The 27,714-nt window shown below is 35.8% G+C and overlaps 2 protein-coding genes across 7 annotated transcripts in view; one reads left to right on the forward strand and one right to left on the reverse strand.

Moving 5' to 3' along the window:
• Nucleotides 1-2,378: 2,378 nt before the first annotated feature.
• Nucleotides 2,379-27,714, reverse strand: part of LOC149587396 (uncharacterized) — a 130,157-nt gene continuing 104,821 nt past the window's right edge. Inside the window, exons 2-4 of one of the 5 annotated variants that reach the window (XM_089863674.1) lie at nucleotides 12,169-12,651; nucleotides 4,212-4,327; nucleotides 2,379-4,107 (exon numbers count right to left, since the gene is read on the reverse strand). In XM_089863674.1, the coding sequence (XP_089719800.1) occupies nucleotides 2,737-4,101 (1,365 nt within the window). In that variant the 5' untranslated portion in view covers nucleotides 4,102-4,107; nucleotides 4,212-4,327; nucleotides 12,169-12,651 and the 3' untranslated portion in view covers nucleotides 2,379-2,736. Of the gene's footprint in view, nucleotides 4,129-4,211; nucleotides 4,328-12,168; nucleotides 12,849-27,714 lie in introns of those variants that run through there. The other 4 variants (XM_089863676.1, XM_089863673.1, XM_089863677.1 and 1 more) reach the window with 4 other exon arrangements.
• On the forward strand, nucleotides 21,050-26,329 carry LOC149587397 (uncharacterized). Of its 2 annotated transcripts, none has more exons than XM_089863670.1 (6): nucleotides 21,050-21,220; nucleotides 21,300-21,371; nucleotides 22,102-22,233; nucleotides 22,325-22,461; nucleotides 23,232-23,320; nucleotides 23,401-26,329. In XM_089863670.1, the coding sequence occupies exons 2-6, from the start codon at nucleotides 21,303-21,305 to the stop codon at nucleotides 24,387-24,389; spliced, it is 1,416 nt and encodes a 471-aa protein (XP_089719796.1). In that variant the 5' UTR covers nucleotides 21,050-21,220; nucleotides 21,300-21,302; the 3' UTR covers nucleotides 24,390-26,329. The 2 variants fall into 2 exon arrangements, with proteins under 2 accessions (XP_089719796.1, XP_089719798.1); XM_089863672.1 differs by having other exon boundaries at nucleotides 23,232-23,314.

Below are 27,714 nucleotides of genomic sequence, written 5' to 3' on the forward strand. Positions count from 1 at the left end.
GATTGGATCGAAGAGGAATTTTCAATTGCGGGTTTAATTCAGTCACGCAAAAGAAAACTTGATTATATTTACATTGTCATATATATTCTTTACATTGGAGGTGATAAGTTTTCCTGCTTAGTTTAATTCTGTTTATCACAAAGCAAAGCCATTTACGAATTTTACGATGATAAATATTTGAACCGTTATTATTTTCGAATTTATGAATTTGTAAAATTTGAAACCGTAACAAATTTTTTTAGACATTATTAACTATTACCAAACTAACTAAATTGTTGAATACTTATGAGTAGAATATGTGCTATTGTAAGTAGTATGTTACCACACTTTTTAAGGCATGCAAATTAACCGAAAATGATCAAAATTTGCATATGCGTCATTATAACCCAGAATTTGTATCAAAAACCACACCTGTCAATCAAAAATGTTAATTGTGAGTAATAAAGCAATTAGTAAATTGATGATAAGTCATTAGCAATTATAAAAAAGGACTTGGTTTGCCCAAGCCTTAAAAACAAAATGATAAGAGTTTTTCCAGTTGACTGAAGCGCGAATATATTTTTTTCCATATAATTTTAAAGACAATCCGTATTTTACTACCATTTAGAATTTAATTCAATCTCCTGATTTTACTGGTAATGGATTTATTTCCTATAAATTAATTGAAATAAAAAATTACTTATCTCAGATTTTTCAACAACAATTCCATTTTCCTAAAACATTTTATCATGAAATTTATTTTTGAGGGATATCGTGTAAATTTCATCTAATTGACACATTCTTTTCTAATTTCTGAGGATTTTCCTCTCGAAAGGTTTCAAACACAAGAAGTTTTCATAAACACGAACTTTTCTATTTCGTACCTCAAGGTTAAACAATATAAAATATTGGATCTTATGGATTACATGACTATTCAACTGTAATTAACCCAGGTCTCTTGAAAATAAATATTCTTTGGCTACTAAAGTTTGATTTCTAGTCATCTTTGACCCCCCAACTACTCTATTTTAATTCATGTGTGCTTTACTCTCTTTGTTTTACCATTATGATGAATTAACTAAGCTACCCTGTGTTGCTTTATGCAACTCGACCAACACTTCTAAAATCTTCCCTAAACCATCCAATAATTAAGCCTGTGCATAAAGAAGAAACAAAACCCTTTCTCAAATATATTAAAGGTTATAAAAGTCCTCCCTTTTGTAGTCGAATAGACCGCTTATAATATGTTTTTAATGAGAGAATTATTTGAAAGTTAAACCCCTTCTCCCTTGAAAAAAAAATTTCATGATAAAATGTTTTAGGAAAATGGAATTGTTGTTGAAAAATCTGAGATAAGTAATTTTTTATTTCAATTAATTTATAGGAAATAAATCCATTACCAGTAAAATCAGGAGATTGAATTAAATTCTAAAGAGTAGTAAAATACGGATTGTCTTTAAAATTATATGGGAAAAAAAATATCCGCGCTTCAGTCAACTGGAAAAACTCTTATCATTTTGTTTTTAAGGCTTGGGCAAACCAAGTCCTTTTTATATAATATCGAGAAGGCCTCGAGTTTTCAACAGCAAGCCAGTCTAAAAATAGACATCTAGTGAATAGGCGAGCTATGATCGCTTTTGTGGGCAAGGGGTCAGGGGGGGTGTGATTGCGCGATTAAACGGTGAAGAAATAAAGCAAAAATCTTGAGAACGCCGACTATGTCAGCATAGAAAGTTAAACCCGGGTACCCTTAATAGATAGTTTTCACACATGGAGGATTCATACCATTTACACCAGGAAGCCGGGCTATATAGAGGACAAAAGCAGACGGGTTTTTGTCCGCCAGATAGCCCGGCCTCCTGATGTTAATGGTATGAATCCTCCATGTGTGAAAACTATCTATATACGTTCGTCACTGTGAGTCACGACGTGCATCTTTAAATTACTGCGTGTTTTGGTACGGTAATCGCAAGTATTGCATTTGAATTTTTACTTTTACGAACATTGTTTATGGAATACTAAATTTATCGGCATGTTTGTTACTATAGAACACATCGTTCTGGTATAATGATCAACTGAGGCAGCAATGATTAAAAGTTCGTGAAGAACATTTTTATTCTTTAGCACTTAACATATTCATCCTGCCCTTTTATATCTATACTGGTACCACGTCATTCGTGACGTTGAGATGGACAGTCAGTTAAGGAACAAAAACTCAGATAATACAATAAGGGAAGTTGGACTTGAAAAATTCTTCACCGATGGGTATATGAGAGCTACCATTATCTCCTCGACGTCGCCTTACCATGTACCACTAACACCATTTAATATGATTTCTATTATGTTAAGTCAAATAAGACTTAAAACTTTCACATCGATGACATCGAGTAGTCTATATATTATGGAATATGTTACACTCTTTTTTTTAACCCTTCGAAACGCAATCTTAACATTTTATCCCGTATTATCTTTCACAATCTGATTTTAAACAAAATAAAGAGGAAATATTTCCTGAAGGTTTAATACAAATCTTTAATAAAAAGGCGAATTTTCAAATCAATTTTCTTACATACGTTCAGCTTTCACTTGCAAACATTTATTAAAGTTTTGACCGTTTGTTTCCAAATAGAGAGGTTAAGAAGAAACAGAATATACCTAAAAAGTCTTACATAAACGGAGTTATTTTGAGGCAGTTAAAAGTTTGTAACGAAATTCATCAATTCGACAACATACATAGATTCTCCAGTCAAAAGGAAACTAAATCACATTATTCAAATTAACTTTAACCGCCTCGTAAATGTAAGGTGGTTCTTTCATTCTTATGTAATGGCATCCAACATAATTCCCTGAATCTTCCAATTTTTTCAAAATAATAGAACAATGTTTGTTGGGAAACTGATTTTCATCGTTATCCAAACCGAACTCATTCTTCAGGTGATTAATTGGTTCTTCCCATTTTACACTCGATTCTAAACTCGAAGCGTTAGGATCTGGGCAATAAATCACTTCGTTCACTGGGAGAGGCGTTGCAGCTTCGTTTTCCAATTTGACACGATTTAAGTGAAACTCTGAACTAACATTATCACTCGATAAAGGTGCTGGTTCTTGCTTTACTTCCTTGGAAGTTATGGTATTAACTTCGCACTTGGAAGGCGAAGTACTTAATGAAATTACTTGGTTAATGTTGGAACCGATATGTTTTGAATTGGTACATTTAGACTTCCTCGCGTTTCCGGGTTCATCAGGATCTGATTCTGAATGAATTTCGACTTGTTTTGACTGGTCAGTTTCATTGGGAGAATCATCGTTTATATTTGTCATCCGTCCCTGTTTGTCGTCTGGTTTGAATTTTAATGGACACGCAAAGTCTGCAACGTTGATTGATTGATCGCTATCGTTTTTCCGTCTTAACGAAACTGTTTTCCGAGTTTTTCGTCCAATTCGAGATTTTAACGGATGAAGTCTAGCAATGTGATTTCTTAGTACATCTTTCAATTTGGCTGCGAAATCACAAAACGTACACTTAAACGGACGTTCGTCACTGTGAGTCACGACGTGCTTCTTTAAATTCCCACGTGTTCGGGCGCGGTAATCGCAAATATTGCATTTAAATGGACGCTCATCAGTGTGCGTCAAGACGTGTTTCTTTAAATCCACTCGTGTTTTGGAGCGATACTCACAAATATCGCATTTGTACGGACGCTCGTCACTATGAGTTGTGACATGTATCTTTAAATCATCTCGTCTTTGGGAACGATATTCGCAAATATCGCATTTGAATGGACGCTGGTCACTGTGCGTCAATACGTGTCTCTTTAAATTCCCGCGTGTTCGGGTATGGTAATCGCAAATATTGCATTTGAATGGACGCTGGTCACTGTGCGTCAATACGTGTCTCTTTAAATTCCCGCGTGTTTGGGTACGGTAATCGCAAATATTGCATTTGAATGGACGCTGGTCACTGTGCGTCAATACGTGTCTCTTTAAATTCCCGCGTGTTCGGGTATGGTAATCGCAAATATTGCATTTGAATGGACGCTGATCACTGTGAATTAATTTATGACTCTTGAAGACTGAGCTCATTCCTGTCTGGAAACCGCACTGTTCACACTTAAACTTCATCTCTCCCTATTGAATCAACAGGTGATACTTTAAATCACAATGATGCTTTGGGAATCTCATAAGAGTTGCATTTAAACAATGTAACGGTAAGATAAGTGATTCGGGCATACCGGTTAATTCTCACATAAACATGCACATATCTTTTGATCGAAATCTGAATCGGGTTGCAAATTTTACATCAGGGTACGTGTTGAACAGCAGATACTGAGCTAAATTGTCATTAAAGCTGAAATAACATAAATATATTATGAAAATGCTCCACATTTACATTAGTTGAGGATTCATGCAAAAATGAGGAAATCCTCCAACATTCTAACTAGAGTAATCTCTCCAGTTTACCATAGGGGTCGACTAATCTGCAGGTACTCTGAATGTCTGAAATGCAGTCCACGGTAGGAAACCTACTATTTGTAGTATGCAGGTTCGGTTCACATTTACAAATATAAGAAAGCAATACTATAATTCATTGCCTAACATACAGTCGAACAAAATTAGAGTTTCAACTCTGAAATCTCTTGACTAAAATGCAGTACTCTGAAATGCAGTCCTCGAAAATTATTATTTTCAACTCTGAAATCTTTTGACTAAAACGCAGTACTCTGAAATGCAGTCCTAGAAAATTATTATTTTCAACTCTGAAATCTATTGACTAAAATGCAGTACTCTGAAATGCAGTCCTCTAAAACTATTAATTTCAACTCTGAAATCTCTTGACTTAAATGCAGTACTCTGAAATGCAGTCCTCGAATATTATTAATTTCAACTTTGAAATCGGTTGACTAAAGTGCAGTACTCTGAAAAGCAGTCCACGAAAATAATAAATTTCAACTCTGAAATCGGTTGACTAAAACGCAGTACTCTGAAATGCAGTCCTCGAAAACTATTAATTTCAACTCTGAAATCTCTTGACTAAAATGCAGTACTCTGAAATGCAGTCCTCGAAAATTATTAATTTCAACTCTGAAATCGGTTGACTAAAATGCAGTACTCTGAAAAACAGTCCACGAAAATTATTAAATACTACTCTGAAATCTTTTGACTAAAACGCAGTACTCTGAAATGCAGTCCTCGAAAATTATTATTTTCAACTCTGAAATCTTTTGACTAAAACGCAGTACTCTGAAACGCAGTCGTCGAATATTATTAATTTCAACTCTGAAATCGGTTGACTAAAGTGCAGTACTCTGAAATGCAGTCCTCGAAAATTATTAATTTCAACTCTGAAATCTTTTGACTAAAACGCAGTACTCTGAAATGCAGTCCTCGAAAATTATTATTTTGAACTCTGAAATCTTTTGACTAAAACGCAGTACTCTGAAATCCAGTCCCCGAAAACTTTTAATTTCAACTCTGAAATCTCTTGACTAAAACGCAGTACTCTGAAATGCAGTCCTCGAAAATTATTATTTTCAACTCTGAAATCTTTTGACTAAAGTGCAGTACTGTGAAATGCAGTCCTCGAAAATTATTATTTTCAACTCTGAAATCTTTCGACTAAAACGCAGTACTCTGAAATGCAGTCCTCGAATATTATTATTTTCAACTCTGAAATCTTTTGACTAAAACGCAGTGCTCTGAAATGCAGTCCTCGAAAATTATTAATTTCAACTCTGAAATCGGTTGACTAAAGTGCAGTACTCTGAAATGCAGTCCTCGAAAATTATTAATTTCAACTCTGAAATCTATTGACTAAAATGCAGTACTCTGAAATGCAGTCCTCTAAAACTATTAATTTCAACTCTGAAATCTCTTGACTAAAATGCAGTACTCTGAAATGCAGTCCTCGAATATTATTATTTTCAACTCTGAAATCTTTTGACTAAAACGCAGTACTCTGAAATGCAGTCCTCGAATATTATTATTTTCAACTCTGAAATCTTTTGACTAAAACGCAGTACTCTGAAATGCAGTCCTCGAATATTATTAATTTCAACTCTGAAATCTCTTGACTAAAATGCGTACTCTGAAATGCAGTCCTCTAAAACTATTAATTTCAACTCTGAAATCTCTTGACTAAAATGCAGTACTCTGAAATGCAGTCCTCGAATATTATTAATTTCAACTTTGAAATCGGTTGACTAAAGTGCAGTACTCTGAAAAGCAGTCCAATTTCAAAGTTGAAATTAATAATATTCGAGGACTGCATTTCAGAGTACTGCATTTTAGTCAAGAGATTTCAGAGTTGAAATTAATAGTTTTCGAGGACTGCATTTCAGAGAACTGCGTTTTAGTCAACCGATTTCAGAGTTGAAATTTATTATTTTCGTGGACTGCTTTTCAGAGTACTGCACTTTAGTCAACCGATTTCAAAGTTGTAATTAATAATATTCGAGGACTGCATTTCAGAGTACTGCATTTTAGTCAAGAGATTTCAGAGTTGAAATTAATGGTACAATTGCATTATATCTATTTACATAAAATAATGGTCTTACCTGACTAATTAGACCATGGGGAGTTCAAATAAAATAGTTAAAAAAATATTGGCCCGCCGCAAGTTGGTCCAAAAATTTTTTGAAAATTTGAAAATTGCATGTACTTACCGCCATTAACACCGCTACGCGCGAAAACGCATTCTGCCCTCAATCTTGAAAAACTACTCGGGGGGGGTAAATATAATAACAAGGACTCGCGACGGAAATCACGCAGCACACACTGCGGAAATATAGCTATGAAATTTTAAACACCCGCTGAAACATTTACAATTCTCATACCAGGATAGAAAAAAATTTTAAAAAATTTTAAAAATAAACAACAATATTTTGCTAAATTGCGTAGATTATTTCGGAAGTAAATAAAGGTAAACAATAATATTTTGGAAAAGGCGTAACAAAATAGTCAAAAAAATATTCGTCCGCCGGAACTGGGCCAAAACTTCGTTTGAAAATTTGAAATCACCAAAAATTCGCATCCCTATAGCTCTAGCTGCGGTTAGCCAGCCATTAATGTTTACTCCATAGATATTAGAATTATATATATACCTCAAGTAAACTATCTCGAGTCAAAACTCGAGAGATTTTGTGACTGAAATTCTCTTCTCCCCCTTCGCATGTATGAAAGGGTGAATGGTACGTGGCGCCATCGATGAACAGAAAATGTAACTAAAAATATTCTCTTGTTCAGTCGTATTTGAGTACCACCATAAGTTTATAAGATATGTTCCATAAGTGTGTCACTGGTTAATGAGAGCTTGTCATGAAGTGACGTAGGTTAAACGTCATAGATTCTCGTAAAGCGACGCCTGGTGAGGCGCTGTCAAAGGCTTAGTACAGACTAAATAGGAAGATGGACTGCAAAACCAAGTGTAGTCAATTCTCGCGTCGTTCTCGAACTAGCTCTCAGTAAGCCTCTAGCATTACGAAGTATAGCTAGTGTCATACTTATGGAACATATCTTATAAACTTATGGTACCACTACTTTCATTCCTATTAAAATTTAACATTGTGTATTCTTACGCCTAAGCCTTTCCCGTTACAGAAAACTCCGACTGAACTTGAAGTTTCAAATCACGCGCTTAACAAAAATGATATTTGTTTAGCACGTGTTTAAAATTCTTTGTGAATCAGGTCTTCAAAGTTGATTATGTCCGCCCCCGTTATACGCGCCGAGGATTGAGAGGTTAACTTACACGCAGCACCTCTAGCGGACTGAATTGAAAACTCTTGGCGGGAAGTTCGCGAATGGTAGATAGGCAGTTTAAAAATGGCAAGAGCTACAATTATAAATTACGTCGCATTTTTAAGCATTAGAAGGTTTAAAAAAATTATTTTAGGGATTCTACTTGTCGAAAAGTCTAAAATATAATAAAAACTAAACACATTTTTAAAGTAAGAGGTATTTGTAAATCAAACGAAGTTAATACCGTAGTCTCTGGATAGTGTAACAGGGAAACTTCTGTAACTAAGCAAGTTTTTGATATTACCATCTATTTAAGTGTTCAAATTAAATAAATATGTTTATATTGTAAGTTAATTAAATTAACTTGCAATTTCTTCCACACACACACATTTTTGAGGTTAACTGTACCTCGTAGGAGTTTTGTACATTTAATTTGGGTGTTGGGATTAGATAACATAAAGTCTAAAAACTTACTTTTTCTCTTTAAGCGCGTTAATTCATTCATTACTTTTAATACAACGAATTCTAGAACTTCGAAAATGGGTAAAATTTCACCCCTTCTGGGAATTTCAGTAATAATTCTTACAAGTAACTACACAACAACCCTATGGCTTCATTTAAAGACGCGGTCATTTTCCCGCCAATTTGTTCTTCTAAAATCCGCTAGAGGGCGAACGCGGCGGCTCGCTCGGCGCGTATAGTTCAAAACGTATTAGGCCTAATCATCACAGATTCATTAGATGCGGTTAGTTTTCTCACTTTGTTCTTGAAGAAACAGGTTTTGACGTGTTCGAAATATTGAAAGTTTGTAGTATTGAAGCCTATAAATAGAATTAGACGCTTTTGGCGTACTTTACGAAAAGAATATAGCCTATTCATAAATGAAACCTAACTAAAATGGCAGCTTCAAATCTGGATAATCCGAATGTGGAAAATTTAAATTTTGAGAACCCAAATCTGGAAAATTTGGAATATTTTTTTGGAAATGCTTCGATTAGAAACTGGGGTGCGTTTTTCCCCACTATTAACGATTGTCTTAAAGCAAGATCAGAAAAGGACGCTATACAATTGGTTTTTTCTTTGGGTTTGGTACCAAGTATTGAAGAATTTAACGAAAGAAAACTCCTTTGTGAATGTGGTAATACTTCACCTGACGGTACGCCAAATGGTTACTTGGTCGGAATTAAAAACAATCAAAGCCGTTTTGGTTATGTAATCAAATGTTCCGCCTATGGCAGTCGTAAAATAAAATGTAAAAGCATAAAGAAAGCCAAAGGAAAATTGCCAGATTTCCTACTGAAGGAGTGCGTTAAGTCACACTATCCAACCCAAAACACTTGGTTTTATAACCAAAGGTTATCTGTGACAGATAATCTTTTTTTGGTGTTTTTATGGTGTTGTAAGTTTGGTGTGTCTGACGCAATTTGCCACAGTGGCTCAGCGTCACATACTGTCGTGAATTACTTTTCATTATGTCGGGAAGTATGTGAAATTATCATTTCGAACCGGGCGGATTTAGTACAGATCGGTGGAAAAGGCCTATTCGTTGAAATTGATGAGACCTATTTAACACGGAGAAAATATAATCGAGGAGCTGAACTAGCTGGGGAATCGATCTGCATTTTCGGAATATATTGCAGAGACACAAAAGACGGCCTTTTCCTCAAAGTAAAAAATAAGTCTAGAGCAGTTTTGTGGTCGCAAATGGCAAGGTACATCGCTCCAGGTTCAATTATTGTATCCGATGGAGCACCCATGTACATGAACTGTACCGTGCTTGGCTTTCAGGAGCATCTTAAGGTCATGCACAAGTATGAGTTCGTAAATAGTCAAAATTCTCTTGCACACACAAACAACATCGAGAACCGGAACCGCCACCTTAAGGACTCGATAAAATCGTACAGAAACGATCGTTCTCTAAACAGCTACATGGCTAGTTATTGGTACCGGTGTTTGTTTTTTAAGGACTTGGATCAAAATTGGCTTCCACCCGGTATAAATTTCAGGCGGTTTTTAGACGATATCAAGTTGTGCTACCCTGGACCAGGAAGGAAAGGGTTGGAGTTAATAGAGATTGGTGTTTCAGAGTTGGAGCTCAATTCGTCGAACCCCGAAAACAAAGCCGCGTTCTTAATAACTGGCAAAACGGAAGAAAACACTTTTAGCGACGATGAGTGAATTTAGAAAAATACATGTTAATAAGAAAAATTTCGAAATAAAAACTAAAATATATCTAAAAGAATTGATTTCGTTATATTAGTTGACTTGTTTTAGGTTAGGTTAGATTACTTGGCTTGGTTGGTTTATGTATAGAAAAATATTTGAAGCAAGCTCTAATTTTAAAAATAAACAACGATATTTTGCTAAATTGCGTAGATTATTTCGGAAGTAAATGAAGATAAACAAAAATATTTTGGAAAAGGCGTAACATTATTTGGGATGATAAACAACATATTTTGGAAAAGGCGTAACATTATTTGGGATGATAAACAACATATTTTGGAAAGGTCACTTATTTGGAAAATTATATAAAAATTGCTTAAAATGTGGCAATTAGCGTTAAAATACATTTATTAAGTTTCCAAAATAATATTAGGCCTTTTCCAAAATATTATTGTTTATCTTCATTTACTTCCCAAATAACATTACGCCTTTTCCAAAATATTATTGTTTATCTTTATTTACTTCCCAATTATCATTACGCCTTTTCCAAAATATTGTGGTTTATCTTCATTTACTTCTCAAATAATGTTACGCCTTTTCCAAAATACTGTGGTTTATCTTCATTTACTTCCCAAATAATGTTACGCCTTTTCCAAAATATTATGGTTTATCTTCATTTACTTCCCAAATAATGTTACGCCTTTTCCAAAATATTGTGGTTTATCTTCATTTACTTCCCAAATAATATTACGCCTTTTCCAAAATATTGTGGTTTATCTTCATTTACTTCCCAAATAATATTATACCTTTTCCAAAATATTGTGGTTTATCTTCATTCATTTCCCAAATAATATTATACCTTTTCCAAAATATTGTGGTTTATCTTCATTCATTTCCCAAATAATATTACGCCTTTTCCAAAATATTGTGGTTTATCTTCATTTACTTCCCAAATAATATTACGCCTTTTCCAAAATATTATTGTTTACCTTTATTTACTTCCGAAATAATCTACGCAATTTAGCAAAATATTGTTGTTTATTTTTAAAATTTTTTAAAATTTTTTTAAATTTTTTTCTATCCTGGTATGAGAATTGTAAATGTTTCAGCGGGTGTTTAAAATTTCATAGCTATATTTCCGCAGTGTGTGCTGCGTGATTTCCGTCGCGAGTCCTTGATATTATATTTACCCCCCCCCCGAGTAGTTTTTCAAGATTGAGGGCAGAATGCGTTTTCGCGCGTAGCGGTGTTAATGGCGGTAAGTACATGCAATTTTCAAATTTTCAAAAATTTTTTGGACCAACTTGCGGCGGGCCAATATTTTTTTAACTATTTTATTTGAACTCCCCATGGTCTAATTAGTCAGGTAAGACCGTTATTTTATGTAAATAGATATAGTGCAATCCTACCAAATTAATAGTTTTAGAGGACTGCATTTCAGAGTACTGCATTTTAGTCAAGAGATTTCAAAGTTGAAATTAATAGTTTTCGAGGACTGCATTTCAGAGTACTGCGTTTTAGTCAAAAGATTTCAGAGTTCGAAATAATAATTTTTGAGGACTGCATTTCAGAGAACTGCGTTTATTAGTCAACCGATTTCAGAGTTGAAATTTATTATTTTCATGGACTGCTTTTCAGAGTACTGCACTTTAGTCAACCGATTTCAAAGTTGAAATTAATAATATTCGAGGACTGCATTTCAGAGTACTGCATTTTAGTCAAGAGATTTCAGAGTTGAAATTAATAGTTTTAGAGGACTGCATTTCAGAGTACTGCATTTTGGTCAAGAGATTTCAGAGTTGAAATTAATAGTTTTAGAGGACTGCATTTCAGAGTACTGCATTTTAGTCAATAGATTTCAGAGTTGAAATTAATAGTTTTCTAGGACTGCATTTCAGAGTACTGCATTTTAGTCAATAGATTTCAGAGTTGAAAATAATAATTTTCTAGGACTGCATTTCAGAGTACTGCATTTTAGTCAATAGATTTCAGAGTTGAAAATAATAATTTTCTAGGACTGCATTTCAGAGTACTGCGTTTTAGTCAAAAGATTTCAGAGTTGAAAATAATAATTTTCGAGGACTGCATTTCAGAGTACTGCATTTTAGTCAAGAGATTTCAGAGTTGAAACTCTAATTTTGTTCGACTGTATGTTAGGCAATGAATTATAGTATTGCTTTCTTATATTTGTAAATGTGAACCGAACCTGCATACTACAAATAGTAGGTTTCCTACCGTGGACTGCATTTCAGACATTCAGAGTACCTGCAGATTAGTCGACCCCTTTACCATAGGACTGCGATAAGGAGGGGTCTAATTATTTAGTCAGCCAAAAAAGGCATGACCAATATGACACTATCCATAAGTCTTCGAGAATGAGATGTAATTTTAAAAATTAATATTCAAAAAATCGAAATTACCTTTAATTTTAAACTCTGTGATAACGTTTTTATACGCTTCCAACTTCCGAGTAGATCCATCGTACTTTCCTCGGACCGCGTCTATAAAAAGTTTTTCACAACAGAACGTGGAGCAGACGAAAAAAGGGTTGAGAGTTCAAGAACAAGGACGGATGACCAAAGAGAGTATAGGGGAGGAGTGGAAAGAGGGGAAAATCTTGTTCCCCTTTTCTACCGCGCATCTTCAATGCGCAGTACCGAGGCATTTCCGTTTGAGACATTAAATGGTATCGTAGGTGGCGCGACTGAGCCGGAAACTCCCTCGTACCATTAGTATAATTTAGGGGCAACATTGTAATTTAGCCTTGTGGAGCTGGAGAGCTTCCACTCCTCCCCTATACTCTCTTTGGGATGACGGATCATGAAGAAACAAACAGATACTTTAATGTAGTACTCTACTGTCACGAACTGTCAGAACTCTCGACCGCTTAGTGTGTACTGTCATTCCCTAGCGTTACTGATTAAAGTGATTAGATTTATTAAAATCATAGACTCATAATTTTATTTTGGTTAGCCGCCATTGGATTAATGGTGTCTACTAAAAAACCTCTTGGTTGGTTGAATTCTCACAGGCTGAGAGAAGAAAGGGTAAGATCGAGGTTCTGGCTAGCAGACGCCACTAAAGCAATGGCGGCACAATAGTCCTCGTTTTTACGACTAATTTAATGCAAGTTATTTTGTAATAAGAGATAATTTTTTTAATATATTTTCTTTTATGTTTCAAAAAAGGCCGTTCTTTTAAGGTATAATCAAAAGAATATAGATATATAAAAAACAATATATCTATATACTTTTGACTAACCACAAGAGGGTGAAAATGATGAATACAAGATACAATAGGCCTTTACATAAAATCCGTATGTTGCCGGGGGAAAAAGCAGAGACGAAGGATATTCTTCCCTCCCGCGAAAAGAAAATGTTGCCGGGGGAAAAAGCAGAGATGAAGGGCGTTCGTACCCTCCCGCGAAATAATTTATAGAAAGGCCTATTTCGAGATAGATAATAACACCATTTTAAAATCTATCTATCTATAGTGTTAGGCATATACCTTGGCAAGGTAAGGGTTTAAATCAAATTTTATGCAAAGACCTATGAAAATCCTATAATCTAGTCCCTCCCTGATTATTAATGATTGATTATCATCAAAATCTAAAAATGCAGCATGAATTACGTCTTTGGAAATGCTTAAAATTACAATAAGTCTGTGAGATTGACTAACTTAAGCAGCCGACGCAATCCGAGATCAGAGAATGTATTTCCTACTCTCTAGTCTCTACCAGCCATGGAAATAAGGTTTTTTCCCAACTAGTCCTCGGGACCAGTGACCCCGACATCAACAATATTCCAACTGGTCCCCATGACCAGTTACCCCTGTGCAATTTATTTTACTACTGGTCCCACTTCAAAATTATTTATAAATATAAAATTACATGGTCCCAAATAATTTTTAACAATTTTATTTAGCCATCTTTGACTACATTATCGTATAAAAGCCAAAATATTTTCGATTTTCAATCAAAATTATCGTACGCTCCGAGCGCCTCCAAAATAGCGGTCAAACATATGCAAGTGTTCTAGTGCACCTTGTATTTATACTAAAATCGGTACAACTTACAAGGGTTCTAAAGGAGATAGACAAATAACGTCTCGAAACGTTTCTCACATCCGCCGTTGGACTTAAAACATGAATAATTTTATCCTATTTCACCTTTTTGTGCCCAGATTAGTTAGATTTCTCGCTAAAATATCGCACGCCCAAGCCGAATTATTTTATTTAGTGTACTATATAGTACAGCGTCATAATAATCGTACGCTTCGAAAAAACTCTGAAAATTATCGCATTGTACTATAATTATCGTACGTCTGGCAACGCTGTACTTATTAGTACTACATGACACCACGACTAGGAGTAGAGATATTTTGGAAATAAGATTAAGACTCCTTGCAATGAGAAAGGAGTTGAAGGAGGAATCCTTGAATTAATAAAGTGGTCCCTTTTCTATATTTATGAAACTTTATAATAAATAAACAAGTCCCCAGGACTTGTGACCCTCAGGTTTTGAATAAAAAAACTAGTCTAAGTAATTAATAAAGTGGTTTTGGACCTGTAAACCTGTCTTATTTCCATGGCTGGTCTCTACGCGCCGCGGCCCTATTTTTTGTAACTTTGTTTACGACCGTATAAGTGCGGGGGGACATTCGCGGGACGAGGATGTATCGGCAAAAGTTCGCCTTTGTGCACTTTCCTTCCGTGCAAACGGTGAAGCAAAAAGCGTGATCGAGTCGGCTGTGGTAATTTAGAGTGTTTTAGCAGACGATGCACAGGAGGATTTCTACTATTTCAGAATTATTCTATAAGGACGCTACTAATTTGCATAAGGTTGCAGCAAACCAATTTTTTTGCATAAGGCCGCCATTTTCAAAAGTTTGCTTCCAAAATACTAATTTGCATAAATTCTACAAACCTTTTCTTGCATAAGGCCAGTATTTTCAATAGTTTGCAGCCAATATACTAATTTGCATAAAATTCACCAGCAAACTTCCCCGTGCATAAGGCCGCTAATTTCAAAAGTTTGCTACAAGAATACTAATTTGCATAAATTTACCGAAAACTCGATGAAACTCATGGTTTTTTCAAGGAAACCTATTAAGTTATTTACGTTCATAATTTAGCGATTAATTTTATACCATAATATCAAGGGTTTCACAGGTTTCAAACCAAATTTGTATTTTGCATAAATATTATATAACATGCAAACTTGAAACTCATGGTTTTCTCAAGGAAACCTATTAAGTTATTTACGCTCATAATTTAGCGATTAATTTTATACCATAATATCGAGGGTTTCACAGGTTTCAAACCAAATTTGTATTTTGCATAAATATTATATAACATGCAAACTTGATGAAACTCATGGTTTTTTCAAGGAAACCTATTAAGTTATTTACGCTCATAATTTAGCGATTAATTTTATACCATAATATCGAGGGTTTCACAGGTTTCAAACCAAATTTATTTTGCATAAAAAGTATAAAAAAAGCAAACTCGATGAAACTCGTGGTTTTTTCAAGGAAACCCATGGAGTTATTTACTCTCATAAATTAGGGAATAGTTTTAAGCCATAATATCAAGGGTTTCATAAGTTTCAGGCCAAATTTGTATTTTGCATAAATATTATATAACATGCAAACTCGATGAAACTCATGGTTTTTTCAAGGAAATCTATTAAGTTAATTACAACTTTAATTTAAAATTTCCATTTCGAATTTATATTACCATTTCACAATTGAAATTTTCTTAACATTAAGTTTTTTAACAGGGATTTTTGACATGCATAATGTTTAACAAGGGATGGTGGAATAAAGTATAAATGGAACAAAGTATAATGGGAACATGGCATAATAACGAACAGGAATAAAATATGTATACTTGGAATAGTGTTTATGCCGTATTTAAAAACTGGAACTAGGTATGGGGGAAAGAACAAACTCGTAAAATGTCATTCCTGGACTAAAGTATTAATGACCCTGAAGCGAGTACTGCAGAATAAAGTAGGCCTATAGTTGGATTTCCGTATTGATCAGAGTGGTCTACTCGTCGCCAACCAATTAACACAGAACGGCGAAAACGTGAATGGGCAACACTAATTTCTTGTTTATGTAGAATTATTTAGCCATGGTAGGAGGAACATTTTAATTTATTATACTATGTTGAAATAACAGAGAAAAGAAGGAAGGAGATATTATCAGTATAGTTGCGCGTGATCAATGTGTCGAGAGAATGTAGGTACCGAAGAATTTTGTTGACTGTGCGCAGCTTTCTCGCGCATATTGGTGTCACAGGTTCTCTTCTCTATGCCACAACATCACCAAAATTGTTTGGAAAATTTGGCCAGTACACTAGATAAGATAAGCCAACCACAAAAATTTAAAGTATTCTTTAAATTTTAAAGAAAAGTTGGAAATAGTAGGTTTTTTGTTATAAATTCTTACATTTTGGGCACTTTCCAAAGTTATTTGGTAAGAAGTTTGGGCTAGTTTAAGACTCTCGGTTTTTGAGTTGGGCTAGAAACTTGCCTTTTTTAGCCACATCGTTTGATGTACATCTAACGATGGGGCTATTAGTTTGACTTGGTCTGAAGAAGAAGTAGTAGTAGTAGAAGAAGAAGAAGAAGATGATGATGATGATGACGAAGAAGTATCGTTCGTCTTTTTAAAGGGAGAATGAAAAGAGTGATTGATGATTTTCAAAGGGAGAGCATTATGATTTGTCTATAACTGTGCATTGGGAATGTACATATAAATTAACACACTTAGAGTGAAAAGGGATAAATTGTGTTAAGGTGATATTTTTCATTCATTGGTGATTTTAAAGGAGAAAGGATTATGATTTACCCATGACAGTACAATGCGGATGCTCTGTAAGAATATTAATGAACAAACACTAGTATCTGTATGTCTTTTGTGAACACACAAATTTGTCATATTGCTGAAGTTTTTCGTCTCTTGCCAGCACACACAAAGCTTGGTTACAGATTTGCGCGTGCTGACAACCGATGCTTTAACAGAGTATATACAGAATAAGCTCTCGTTCGAGATAGGGAGTTGCCTATCCTATAGCGTGAAAACTAATTTCCTCACGCGCATTCTTTATCCATGCTTTACCCATGGTGGTACTTTACTTTGGACACCGCTAACCAATTACAGCACGAGATCATTTTAGAAATAAATAGCGCGCTCTCTCAGAAAGTTTAAAGGGGCTGACCGACCCCCTCTCCTTTTCTACCCACCCGCTATGCTAAGCTCTATGCGGAAGATCGTCGTTTGTTCCATGGTCTGATAAGCCCCTTTAAGCTAGGAGGATATATTGGTGAGGGAGTCTTCGACTGACCGTTTTCCCATTGAAACGCACTTACAGATTAGCGGCTGTTTTTTCCTCCGTTTTCACTCGTTCTGGGTTATTCTTAGCCGCGAAACTAGTTCCGCGCACATCGTCATCGGGCTTCGTCTGTTTCTGTTGTTATAATTTTTGGTAGACGCTTAATGCGTCGCGCTGCAATTTTTTAGTGCTTTAACGGAACATTTATCATTATTTTTTTATTAATAGTAAATTATGGTTCTTAGATAAAACTGAAGTAAAGGGAATGGTTTTTACTCTTTCTCTACACCTAAAACTCTACAAGATAAGTGTTTTAGATGGATTAACGCCTTTGGGGGAGTTGAGTGAGAAAAACCGGAAATACGTAGTTCAAATTGGCGGGATATTGCGTAGGGCATTTGTAAAGGTTTAATCGTATAACATTTCCCTGTGTATCCTCATAATTCTAATGAGGACCTAATATCTATCACTTAAGTGTGTATTTAACTTTCGGCTCACTCTGAACCGTTAACACCTCTTGTAAAAGGACACGAAACAAGGTCAATTCTGATTTAAATCTAGGATATCTTATTTCATAGACCCAATCGCTTCAACACTTATATTATGTAGTGAAGGTGAAAGTTGCGTTTACACTATATATAAATGTAGTAAAGCTGAATTAAAAAGTAAACACCAAATTTGAAATGTTAATATAAAAGACGTTCTTGGAATATTGAGATGAAACAGAGCTTTATAGCTACACAACTACTAAAAGAATCGTAATGCCGAAAAATATTTAAAATATTTCCACTTAATATTCTGCAAAAAGGAAATGTTATCGTTTTGTAAGAGATCTTATCATCCTACTCGCTTTATATTAACTTTGATATGCGTGTAGTGTTTTGATTCGGATGCAATCTTCATTACTCTTTCTATATAAACTCTCACTTGTGTCATTACATAGAAATAAGTTTATCTTTAATAATTAATTAAATATAAATGATATTAATTATTTTAATCGCCAGTAAATAACTTTAAAAATAGTTAAATCGTTTAAAATAAAGTTGTTCTTATTATCTTTCGAAACTTTGCTAATATTGACGTTTAAAGTGAAGGGTTATAAATTTGGTTTGAAACCTGTGAAACCCTGATATTATGGTATAAAATTAATCGCTAAATTATGCCCGCTTTTTTCAAATTTTGGGGTATATATACGATTCGTTTCCATTATAATAATAGATAACAAGATGGCCCAAGGGCTGGGCCTTAATAGTAATTTTACACGGCTCACGTGACCCCCCGTATAGTTGATCTCCAATAAATCGTACAACTAAAAACATTTCTGAAACGCAATCGTGTATCCCCTTAATTTCTAATAACGTCACATTTCAAATAATATTAATGAAACTAAATTGTGCACCCCACTAAAGTATAATTTTTCAAAACCATACGAATCAAATAATGTATCTAAAACCAAATCCTGGATCCCCTAAACCAGAAATCACTATGACCGTAAACCGTCCCCTCTATTTTACGAAACCTAACCTAACCTAACCTAACCATTCAGCATAATCTCTGATGTATCACGCGCATGGTGCCGTTTCTTAAATTTTAACGGAATAAAATTCCGTGTAAAATTAAAAAAGTGCAGTAGTGCACGAAAATTATCATCTTGTTTCCCTTCACTCAAAAAAGCCCGCGAGATTTAAACTACCTTTCTTTCCTCTCTCTCCGAGCGGGATGCCCCCTCTCCCTCTTCCCCCTCTCACTAATATACCAGGCAGGCAGTTCTCTCTCTACGCGGGGCTTCGTATCGCCACCGCGTACGCTAGCGATCTCTCTCTCTCTCATCGTAAGCGTACGTTTCGGTCCGGCACAGGGACAGGGACAGGGGTTTTGGTACCGTTTCTTAAATTTTAAACGGAAAAATTCCGTGTAAAATTAAAAAACGCATTCGCGTGAACCGATGGTGGAAGCCCTGCCATTGGGAGGCTAGACGTTTCTCGTAACTCTAGCCGATCGCCGCGTATATCTTAAAACCAAACGATAACGATGGAGAAGAAGCCGGAATGGACGAAGACCTGAAGATGGTGGTGCATAGAAGCTGGTGCCAATGTGGGATTGACGAAGAACAGAAGATGGTGGTGCTTACGAGCCAGCAAGTACAGGCTAGTGTCCATGTGGGATGGGCAAAGACTAGCAGATTGTGGTCCTTAGAAGCCAGTTAGTAAAGACTGGTGTTGGCAGATGAATGACCAAATTTCCGTGAACCGCGAACGCGTTCCGGAAATCGGGTATTTGTTTGCTCCGATTTGTAAACTGCGAACGCGGTCACGTGGGGACAGACAGACACACACACAGACAGACACGTCCAGTGCAATACCTCTCCGTGACGTCATCGTCACTCGGAGAGGTTAAAATATCACTGCATGTGCAGTGAACACGTAATATAGGCGGCGTTGCTTCTAACTTTCTAAGCTAGCATGAAGAACCCTCTATTTTTTGAATTGGGATTTGCGTGGTCACGTGATGCGCGTAACCAAGTTAATAAGGTGCGCGTGCACGAAGCTCCCATCGGCAGGGCCGGAAATAAGCACAGGACACTGGACATTGTCCAATAAAATTTTAAAATGTCCCATAACTTTTTAATAAACTAAGGGGGTCACTGGACATTTTGACCAATAAATTTTCCGAAGTTTTGATAGCTTGACTATGAAGATGCGACACTATTTTAGCACACTCCAGTGGACAATGTCCAATAAATTTTCCAGTCAAATGGGGGGTCACTGGACACATGTCCTATAAGATTTTTTTCTTATTTCCGGCCCTGCCCATCGGAGAGACCGAAACCAGAGAGCTCTAAGAACAGGAAGACTCCCAGACCCCTATATCCATTTATACTTTATTCCACCATCCCTTGTTAAACATTATGCATGTCAAAAATCCCTGTTAAAAACTTTAATGTTAAGAAAATAAAAATTTCAATTGTGGAATGTTTATATAAATTCAAAATGGAAATTTTAAATAACGTTGTAACTAACTTAATAGGTTTCCTTGAAAAAATCGTGAGTTTCATCAAGCTTGCTTTAAATATCAAATTTATGCAAAATACAAATTTGGTTTGAAACCTGTGAAACCTTTGATATTATGGTATAAAACTAGTCGCTAAATTGTGAGCGTAAATAACTTAATAGGTATCCTTGAAAAAACCATGAGTTTCATCAAGTTTGCATGTTATATAATATTTATGCAAAATACAAATTTGGCCTGAAACTTATGAAACCCTTGATATTATGGCTTAAAACTATTCCCTAAATTATGAGCGTAAATAACTTCATGGTTTTCCTTGAAAAAACCATAAGTTTCATCAAGTTTGCATGTTATATAATATTTATGCAAAATACAAATTTGGTTTGAAACCTGTGAAACCCTGATATTATGGTATAAAATTAATCGCTAAATTATGAACGTAAATAACTTAATAGGTTTCCTTGTAAAAACCATGAGTTTCATCGAGTTTTCGGTAAATTTATGCAAATTAGTATTCTTGTAGCAAACTTTTGAAATTAGCGGCCTTATGCACGGGGAAGTTTGCTGGTGAATTTTATGCAAATTAGTATATTGGCTGCAAACTATAGCGGCCTTATGCACGGGGAAGTTTGCTGGTGAATTTTATGCAAATTAGTATATTGGCTGCAAACTATTGAAAATACTGGCCTTATGCAAGAAAAAGTTTGCAGAGTTTATGCAAATTAGTATTTTGGAAGCAAACTTTTGAAAATGGCGGCCAATTGCCAAAAAATTGGTTTGCTGGAAACTTATGCAATTTAGTAGCGTCCGGGATTGGAAATTCTTATTATTCTATAACAACGTGTGGTCTTTCTGTCTTCTCTCACAATTATTTTTGAAAACACTGGGAATGATTGTCGCCAAAGGATTTGTTGTTTATTTTTGATAAAATAGCTCCAGTTTGAAAAGTTGGACATTTACTTTTATAAATCTTCAAAGGGTGACACTTAAAGAGGTACTTGAGAAACACAATTTCCACTGTTTAGTGTTTACAAAGAAATTTTAAATTTCGCAAAACTGGAATTTGTTTTTAGGAAATGGAGGAGGATGATTGTGACTATGATCACTTAAGCAAAGATAATCAAATCAAGGAACTAAAAGCAAAGGTAAGTTTCAAGCCTTGGGTTTTGGTTGGAGCAAGATCAACCCATCAATACAGTGTCCCTTTAAAACAAGTCATGGCTTAGACTGCGGCTTAGTTTAAACAATTGGCACTAGATGCTCACATGGGTGAGGGGTGGAGTCGACTTTGCTTATCAAAGGCTAGTTCTAGCCCCGCCCTTGTGGATGACTGATTGGTTCCTGCCTTTGGTCGAGTAAAATAGGGACTTGGCAATACTATGTCATGCAACGTCAGGCTACCTTCCACTAGTGCTCAAAAACATACCGGGAGGAGGGGCTTATGTAGCTTTCATTCTGTTAAAAAACATACCATAATGGCGCTGGGGGCGGAGTTAAGGCCAAATTGCCAAGTCCCTATTGGTGTCTAGGATGTTAATCAGCGTGCTAGGAGAGCCACAGGAGCTGACATTTGCTTTAAAGTAGAAATCATAATAGAAAAACATTAAGTAAACCAATTTTTATTGATGGGTGATTAGAAAGACGTGCCTCATTTGTAGCTTTATTAGAGGGCACCACAAGAGCCTTGTGGGAGCTCTATGACTACACAGACAAACTGCGGACTTGCTTTTAGTTCTTGCAAAGCTGCTGCCTCTTCAAGCATCCAGTGGTGCCCTTTAAGAACAAAACCAAATGAGCCCCCCCCCTTTGTCCATGACATTGCTTGACACTTTAAAGGACATTCTGCAAATAAGAAAGTCCAATTTTGTTTTGCAGTGTAATGGTTTAATTTCAAACACGAATAAAGAGAAAATGAATATTTTAATTACGATAAATGCGAAAGTGGACGAAATTGGAAGGCTCAATGGGGTCATTCAAGAGTTGGAAAATAAAATCAAAGATCTAATGGTTTGTGACATATTTTCATAGTCGATGTGAAAGAGTATCAGGTTAAAAGTATCACCTAAGTTTGAATTATTTTTACTTGTTTGAAACATAGGAGGAAAGAGGAATGCATCAAAGAGGCAACAATGGATGCGTGAAATCAGAACCTATTGAAAATGATTCAGGATTGAATGACCAGGATTTATTTCATCCAATTGTGATAAAGCAACAAACAGAAGAACAAATACAAAGGTATTTAAAGCAGAACCAATGAAAGCATGTCCACGAGGGCGAAGCTAAAACTAGCCTTTGCTAATTAAGCTTAGCGGGCCAGTCAACTCCGCCCCTCGACTATGGGAGCATCTAGTGCCATTTCTTTTAACTAAACCACAGCCAAGTCTCGACTGTGTTTAAGTTTAAGCTCAATTATAACTTTTTATTTGACTAATTCGCGTCAATAAAACTTCAATCGTTAAGCCTTGCCAAGAGACTCGTGAATAAAATCAGAAGTACATAATACTTCGAGAGAAGTGTACCACAAAGCGGCTGGGTGATTGTAACATGATTCTGCCCAACATCATTTTACATTTGGAGCGAGTTTATTAAACCAAATCACATACGCGATAAATATATATAGTTCCCTCGTCATGGCGGAATCAGGGGGTGATTAAAAATTATTTGAAGTTCGTCACAGGCACGTGATTGGGGAAGGCGTGGTTCAAAGAAGCTTAGTTGGTTTTATTTCAAAAACTTCCACTTCAGGGAATTGTTTCTGCAATCTCGCTAAAAACAATTTGGAGTCTTTGGCGTCGCGTGGTATTTGTGACGTATTTACAGTCCCTTTAAGTTTCATGAGCAGGAGAGCAAACAAATAGATTGAACCTGGGAAGAATCATGTTATATAACTAAAGTATTAAGAGGATACAGAGTGCCATCCTTCTTTTATTATCCCCTTCTGTCGAAATGTATTAATCTTTTATTACTGTTGCTATATCAGTTTTAACGATTTTTTATTTGCGTAGTTCGCTAAGTATACCAGCTGAGATACCCAGCAACATTTACCAAAGTCTGCTAAAAGCGGAAGATGCGAACCCCGAGCAATCTGGTATGGGTAGGGTTTGACACAACCTAATGTTGTGCTCGTTTTATAAAACTATATATCATGTGTATTTTTTCGTTTTAATCATTAAGGTTCATTGGTAAAAGCTGAAGGTGATTGCAATGTCCAAGACACACTGACCAAAGAAGGTATTAAGGAAGAATCACTTGGATGTGACGCGGAGGAGATTGACAAAGGAAACACCATAACTAAAACTACCTCGAAAAAGTCTAAAAACGCGGGTCTTGGAACGCGAATTATGAAACTGTGTATTCCTAAACTAAAATACAGTGACTGTGTTCCTTATTTACCCAACCTTGAGATCGAAAAGCAGTTTAAAATGTCTCCTCTTCTAAGTACGTGGAAGTGTCATTTGATCAAACATCAGCGCATTCACAGTGGTGAAAAACCCTTCAAATGTGATCAGTGTCACTACACTAGTACTCATAAACCTAATGTAATCGCGCATAAAATAATTCACAGCGGTGAAAAACCCTTCAAATGTGATCAGTGTATTTATGCCAGTGCGCGGAAGAGTCATTTGATCGAACATCAGTGCATTCACAGTGGTGAAAAACCATTCAAATGTGATCAGTGTGATTATGCCACCACGCAGAAGTATACTTTGATTGCGCATCAACGTATTCACAGTGGTGGAAGACCCTTCAAGTGTGATCAGTGTGGTTATGTCAGTACCCGGAAGTATGATTTGATGATACATCAGCGCAAGCACAGTGGTGAAAGACCCTTCAAATGTGATCAGTGTGATTTTGCAACTACGCGAAATAATGATTTAATCAGACATCAACGCATTCATTGCGCTGAAAAACCCTTCAAATGTGATCAGTGCGACTATGCCACCACGCAGAAGTATCATTTGATCAGACATCAACGCATTCACAGTGGTGAAAGACCCTTCAAATGTGATCAATGTTATTATACCACCACGCAGAAGTGTCATTTGATCAATCATCAACGCATTCACAGTGGTGAAAGACCCTTCAAATGTGATCAGTGTGATTTTGCAACTACGCGAAATAATGATTTGATCAGACATCAACGTAATAATCACTTGGACTAATGAAATGGATTGTAGTTAAGAACACTAGGAACTTAAAAACTTTTAAATCGTGTTAATTGTGCAACGCTTTTTCAGTGCCAAATCAGCACCATGCCTTCAGTGCTTAGTGGGTAGTCTGGCACTGCTTTTTTTCATTTTCGTTTCTAATATTACTGTTCTCTACAATTGTATGCTCACTAAGAAAAAAGTTTATGTTCATAGAAAAATTGTAAAAAAACCACTCGTTACGGAATAATAACCGGACGGGCTATATGGTATTATTAAATGTGGAATGTAACTAGCCTAACGTTTTAACTGGGAACTAGAAGTAGTAATACTGTGTTTTTGTTAGTTATTTAGAAAACCTTAACGAACAATATGGAACATAACCGTTTTTACCTCTCCGAGTGACGTATGTCACGGAGAGGTTCTGTAACGATCGTGTGTGTCTGTGTGTCTGTTGTTACACCCACGTGACCGCGTTCGCAGTTTCCAAATCGGAGCAAACGTGTTCGCCATTTCCGAACTGCTTTCACATTCATGGAAATGGCTCCTCTACTTGAGTTCTCTCACCACCATCTTCTGGTCTTTGTCCATCCCACACGGACACCAGTCTGTACTTACTGGCTTCTAATCACCACCATCTTTTGGTCTTTGTCCATCCCACTTGGACACCAGTCTGTACATACTGGCTTCTAGACACCACATTTACTGGTCTTCCGTCTATTCCACATAGACACCAATCTGTCTCATTGGCTTCTAACTCCATCGTCATCGTTTGGTTTAAGACATTCGCGGCGATCAGCTAGGGTTACGAGAAACGTCTAGCCTCCCTAAGGTGGGTTGTCCACCAAAGGTTTTCGCAATTGCGGTTGTTCTTGCTTTTAACAGCAGTTCGACACCCTTATATACTACCTATTTGAGTAAGGCGAAGCAACCGGCGTATGCTTCATTTCAAACGCCAATATTAGTCAAGTCTCTCAAGAATGTTTAATTGTTCTTTATCAAAACGATGTAACGCTCAATAAGGCAAACAACTAACGAAGGAAATATTTAATATTAATTATATTTATTTTAATATTTAAGATAATCTTGTTTCTCAATTCAAAATTAATACGGAAAGAGTTAAAAAGCAGTCTATGTTTTTGTCTGTGTGTGTCCGTCCGTTGTTACACTAGTGCGTCGCGTTAGCAGTTAGCCTTGTGTTGATGTGTTAAGAAATCATACAGAACCTTAATATTCCCTTTTCCATAATATAAAGTGAATATGTGGAAGTATTTTTCGTAATTACGATACCTTTATTAGTTTTGTAACTTGAAAGCTCTGTTTCATTTTGATATTCCAAGGGCATTTTTTAATATTATTATTTGAAATGGCTGTTTATATATTACTTAAGCTAGGTATACTACATCTGTATATAGACTAATCCTTGCTTTAGTTATATCAAGAAGAACGTTAAGGCTTACACTCTGTCGGTTAAATCAAGTATTATCCGTAACAGGCCTAGTGAACTAAAGAGTAAATAATTGAGGCCCAAGGTGTAGTAAACTATGGGTGTTGATTTTCGTGTCTGTATTGAAGAGACATTAACGGTTCAGAGTGAGCCGAAAGTTAAATACACGCTTAAATAATTTGTAAATTTTTACTTCAAAAAAAAAAAGAGAAATAATTCCATATCTAGGTAAATAAGTTTGCAGTAGTAGACCTCTTGACTCGGAGAGGTAATATTTTGGTTTTTCCAACTTGTTTTAACTATAATGAACAATGTTTAATACTACAAATGGAATATCAGTAATTGTATCTTCGCCAATAATGACACGAATTAGATTTGTTTCCGAACTTTTTTTCATTGCCTTTGAGTCATATATCAATGACTGTTATATCAATTGCCTTTGCACAGTACAGTACAATGTTTTGGATGCCAGTTGTGTGATATCTTATGAGAAGTTTTAATTTATTTCCTTTCCGTCGGAAAATCCAAGAAATGTTCAACTCGATGCGAATATTCATTCACCTGGATATAAAAGGGACCTTGAACCTGGCATTCGAAAGGGTACCAAAGAAAAACCATTCAAATGTGATCAGTGTCACTATGCCGCCACGCAGAAGGATCATTTGATCACACATCAACGCATTCACAGTGGTGAAAAACACTTCAAATGCGATCAGTGCGATTATGCCAGCACTCAGAAGAATAATTTGATCAATCATCAACGAATTCACAGTGGTGAAAAACCCTTCAAAAGTGATCAGTGTCACTATGCCTGCAACGTGAAGAATCATTTTATCAGACATCAACGCGTTCACAGTGGTGAAAGACCATTCAAATGTGATCAGTGTGACTATGTCAGCACGAGGACGAGTAATTTGATCCGACATCAACGTAGTAATCACTACTAATGAAATGGATTGTAGTTAAACATACTAGGAATTTAAAACTTTTTTTTATATTGTAGTAATTGCGCAATGCTTTTTCAGTGCCGAATCAACACCTTCGGGGACCCCTGAGCTCCAGGGCCCATAGGCAGTGCCTAGTGGGTAATCCGGCACTGCGCGTTTTAATTTTCGTTTCAAATATTACTGTTCTTGACTATACTCGCTAAGAGAAAAGTTTCTGTTCATAGAAAAATTGTAAAAACCTTTCGTTACGGAATAATAACCGGACGGGCTATAGCCTACGTCTTAACTGGGAACTAGAAATAATACTGTGTTTGTGTTAGTTATTTAGAAAACATTAACGAACAATATTGAACATAACCGTTTATTTAACTTTAATGAACAATATTTAATACTACAAATGGAATATCAGTAATTGTATCTTCGCCATTAAAGAATAATATTTTTGCCAAAGTAATTGATAAATATTTTATTGCTTTGAATCTTAATTTTCTTCTTCAATTTCTTTATCGTCGTCATCACTTCTGGTGCTAGTTGGTTTTCAGCAAAAGCAAGGGAGATAGCAAAATTGTTGCTAAGCTTAACTTTACCGTTTAATTCATGCTTGTGGTTTTTCACTTTGGTTTCTCCGTTTGTAATAAACGAATTTGTCCATATGGCATTCCCAAACTTCCAGTTCAAGCTAGCACCATTAAATACAAAGTGAGTATCTAGTTGGCTATGGTTCAAGAATCAAGAACTCGTCTAACTAGCTGGAACTTGCAATACTAGAGACTTACTGAGAGCTAGTTCTAGAACGACAAGCGAGAATTGACTACACTCGGTTAATTTTGCTGTTCATCTTCTTATTTAGTATATAGTAAGCCTTTGACAGCGCCTCAGCAGGCGTCCCTTTACGAGAATCTATGACGTTTCAACTACGTAACTGCATGACAATCTCTCACTAACC

This window comes from Phalangium opilio, unplaced genomic scaffold (assembly GCF_054372755.1).
Source record: "Phalangium opilio isolate 3A_F unplaced genomic scaffold, DU_Popi_V2 ptg001170l_1, whole genome shotgun sequence".
Classification (NCBI taxonomy): Eukaryota; Metazoa; Arthropoda; class Arachnida; order Opiliones; family Phalangiidae; genus Phalangium; species Phalangium opilio.

Coding starts and splice junctions, on each gene's coding strand:
- LOC149587397 (XM_089863670.1), top strand. CDS start 21,303: ATGGAGGAGGATGATTGTGACTATGATCACTTAAGCAAAGATAATCAA. Junction 21,372..22,101: donor TCAAGGAACTAAAAGCAAAG/GTAAGTTTCAAG, acceptor TTTGTTTTGCAG/TGTAATGGTTTAATTTCAAA. Junction 22,462..23,231: donor ACAGAAGAACAAATACAAAG/GTATTTAAAGCA, acceptor TTATTTGCGTAG/TTCGCTAAGTATACCAGCTG.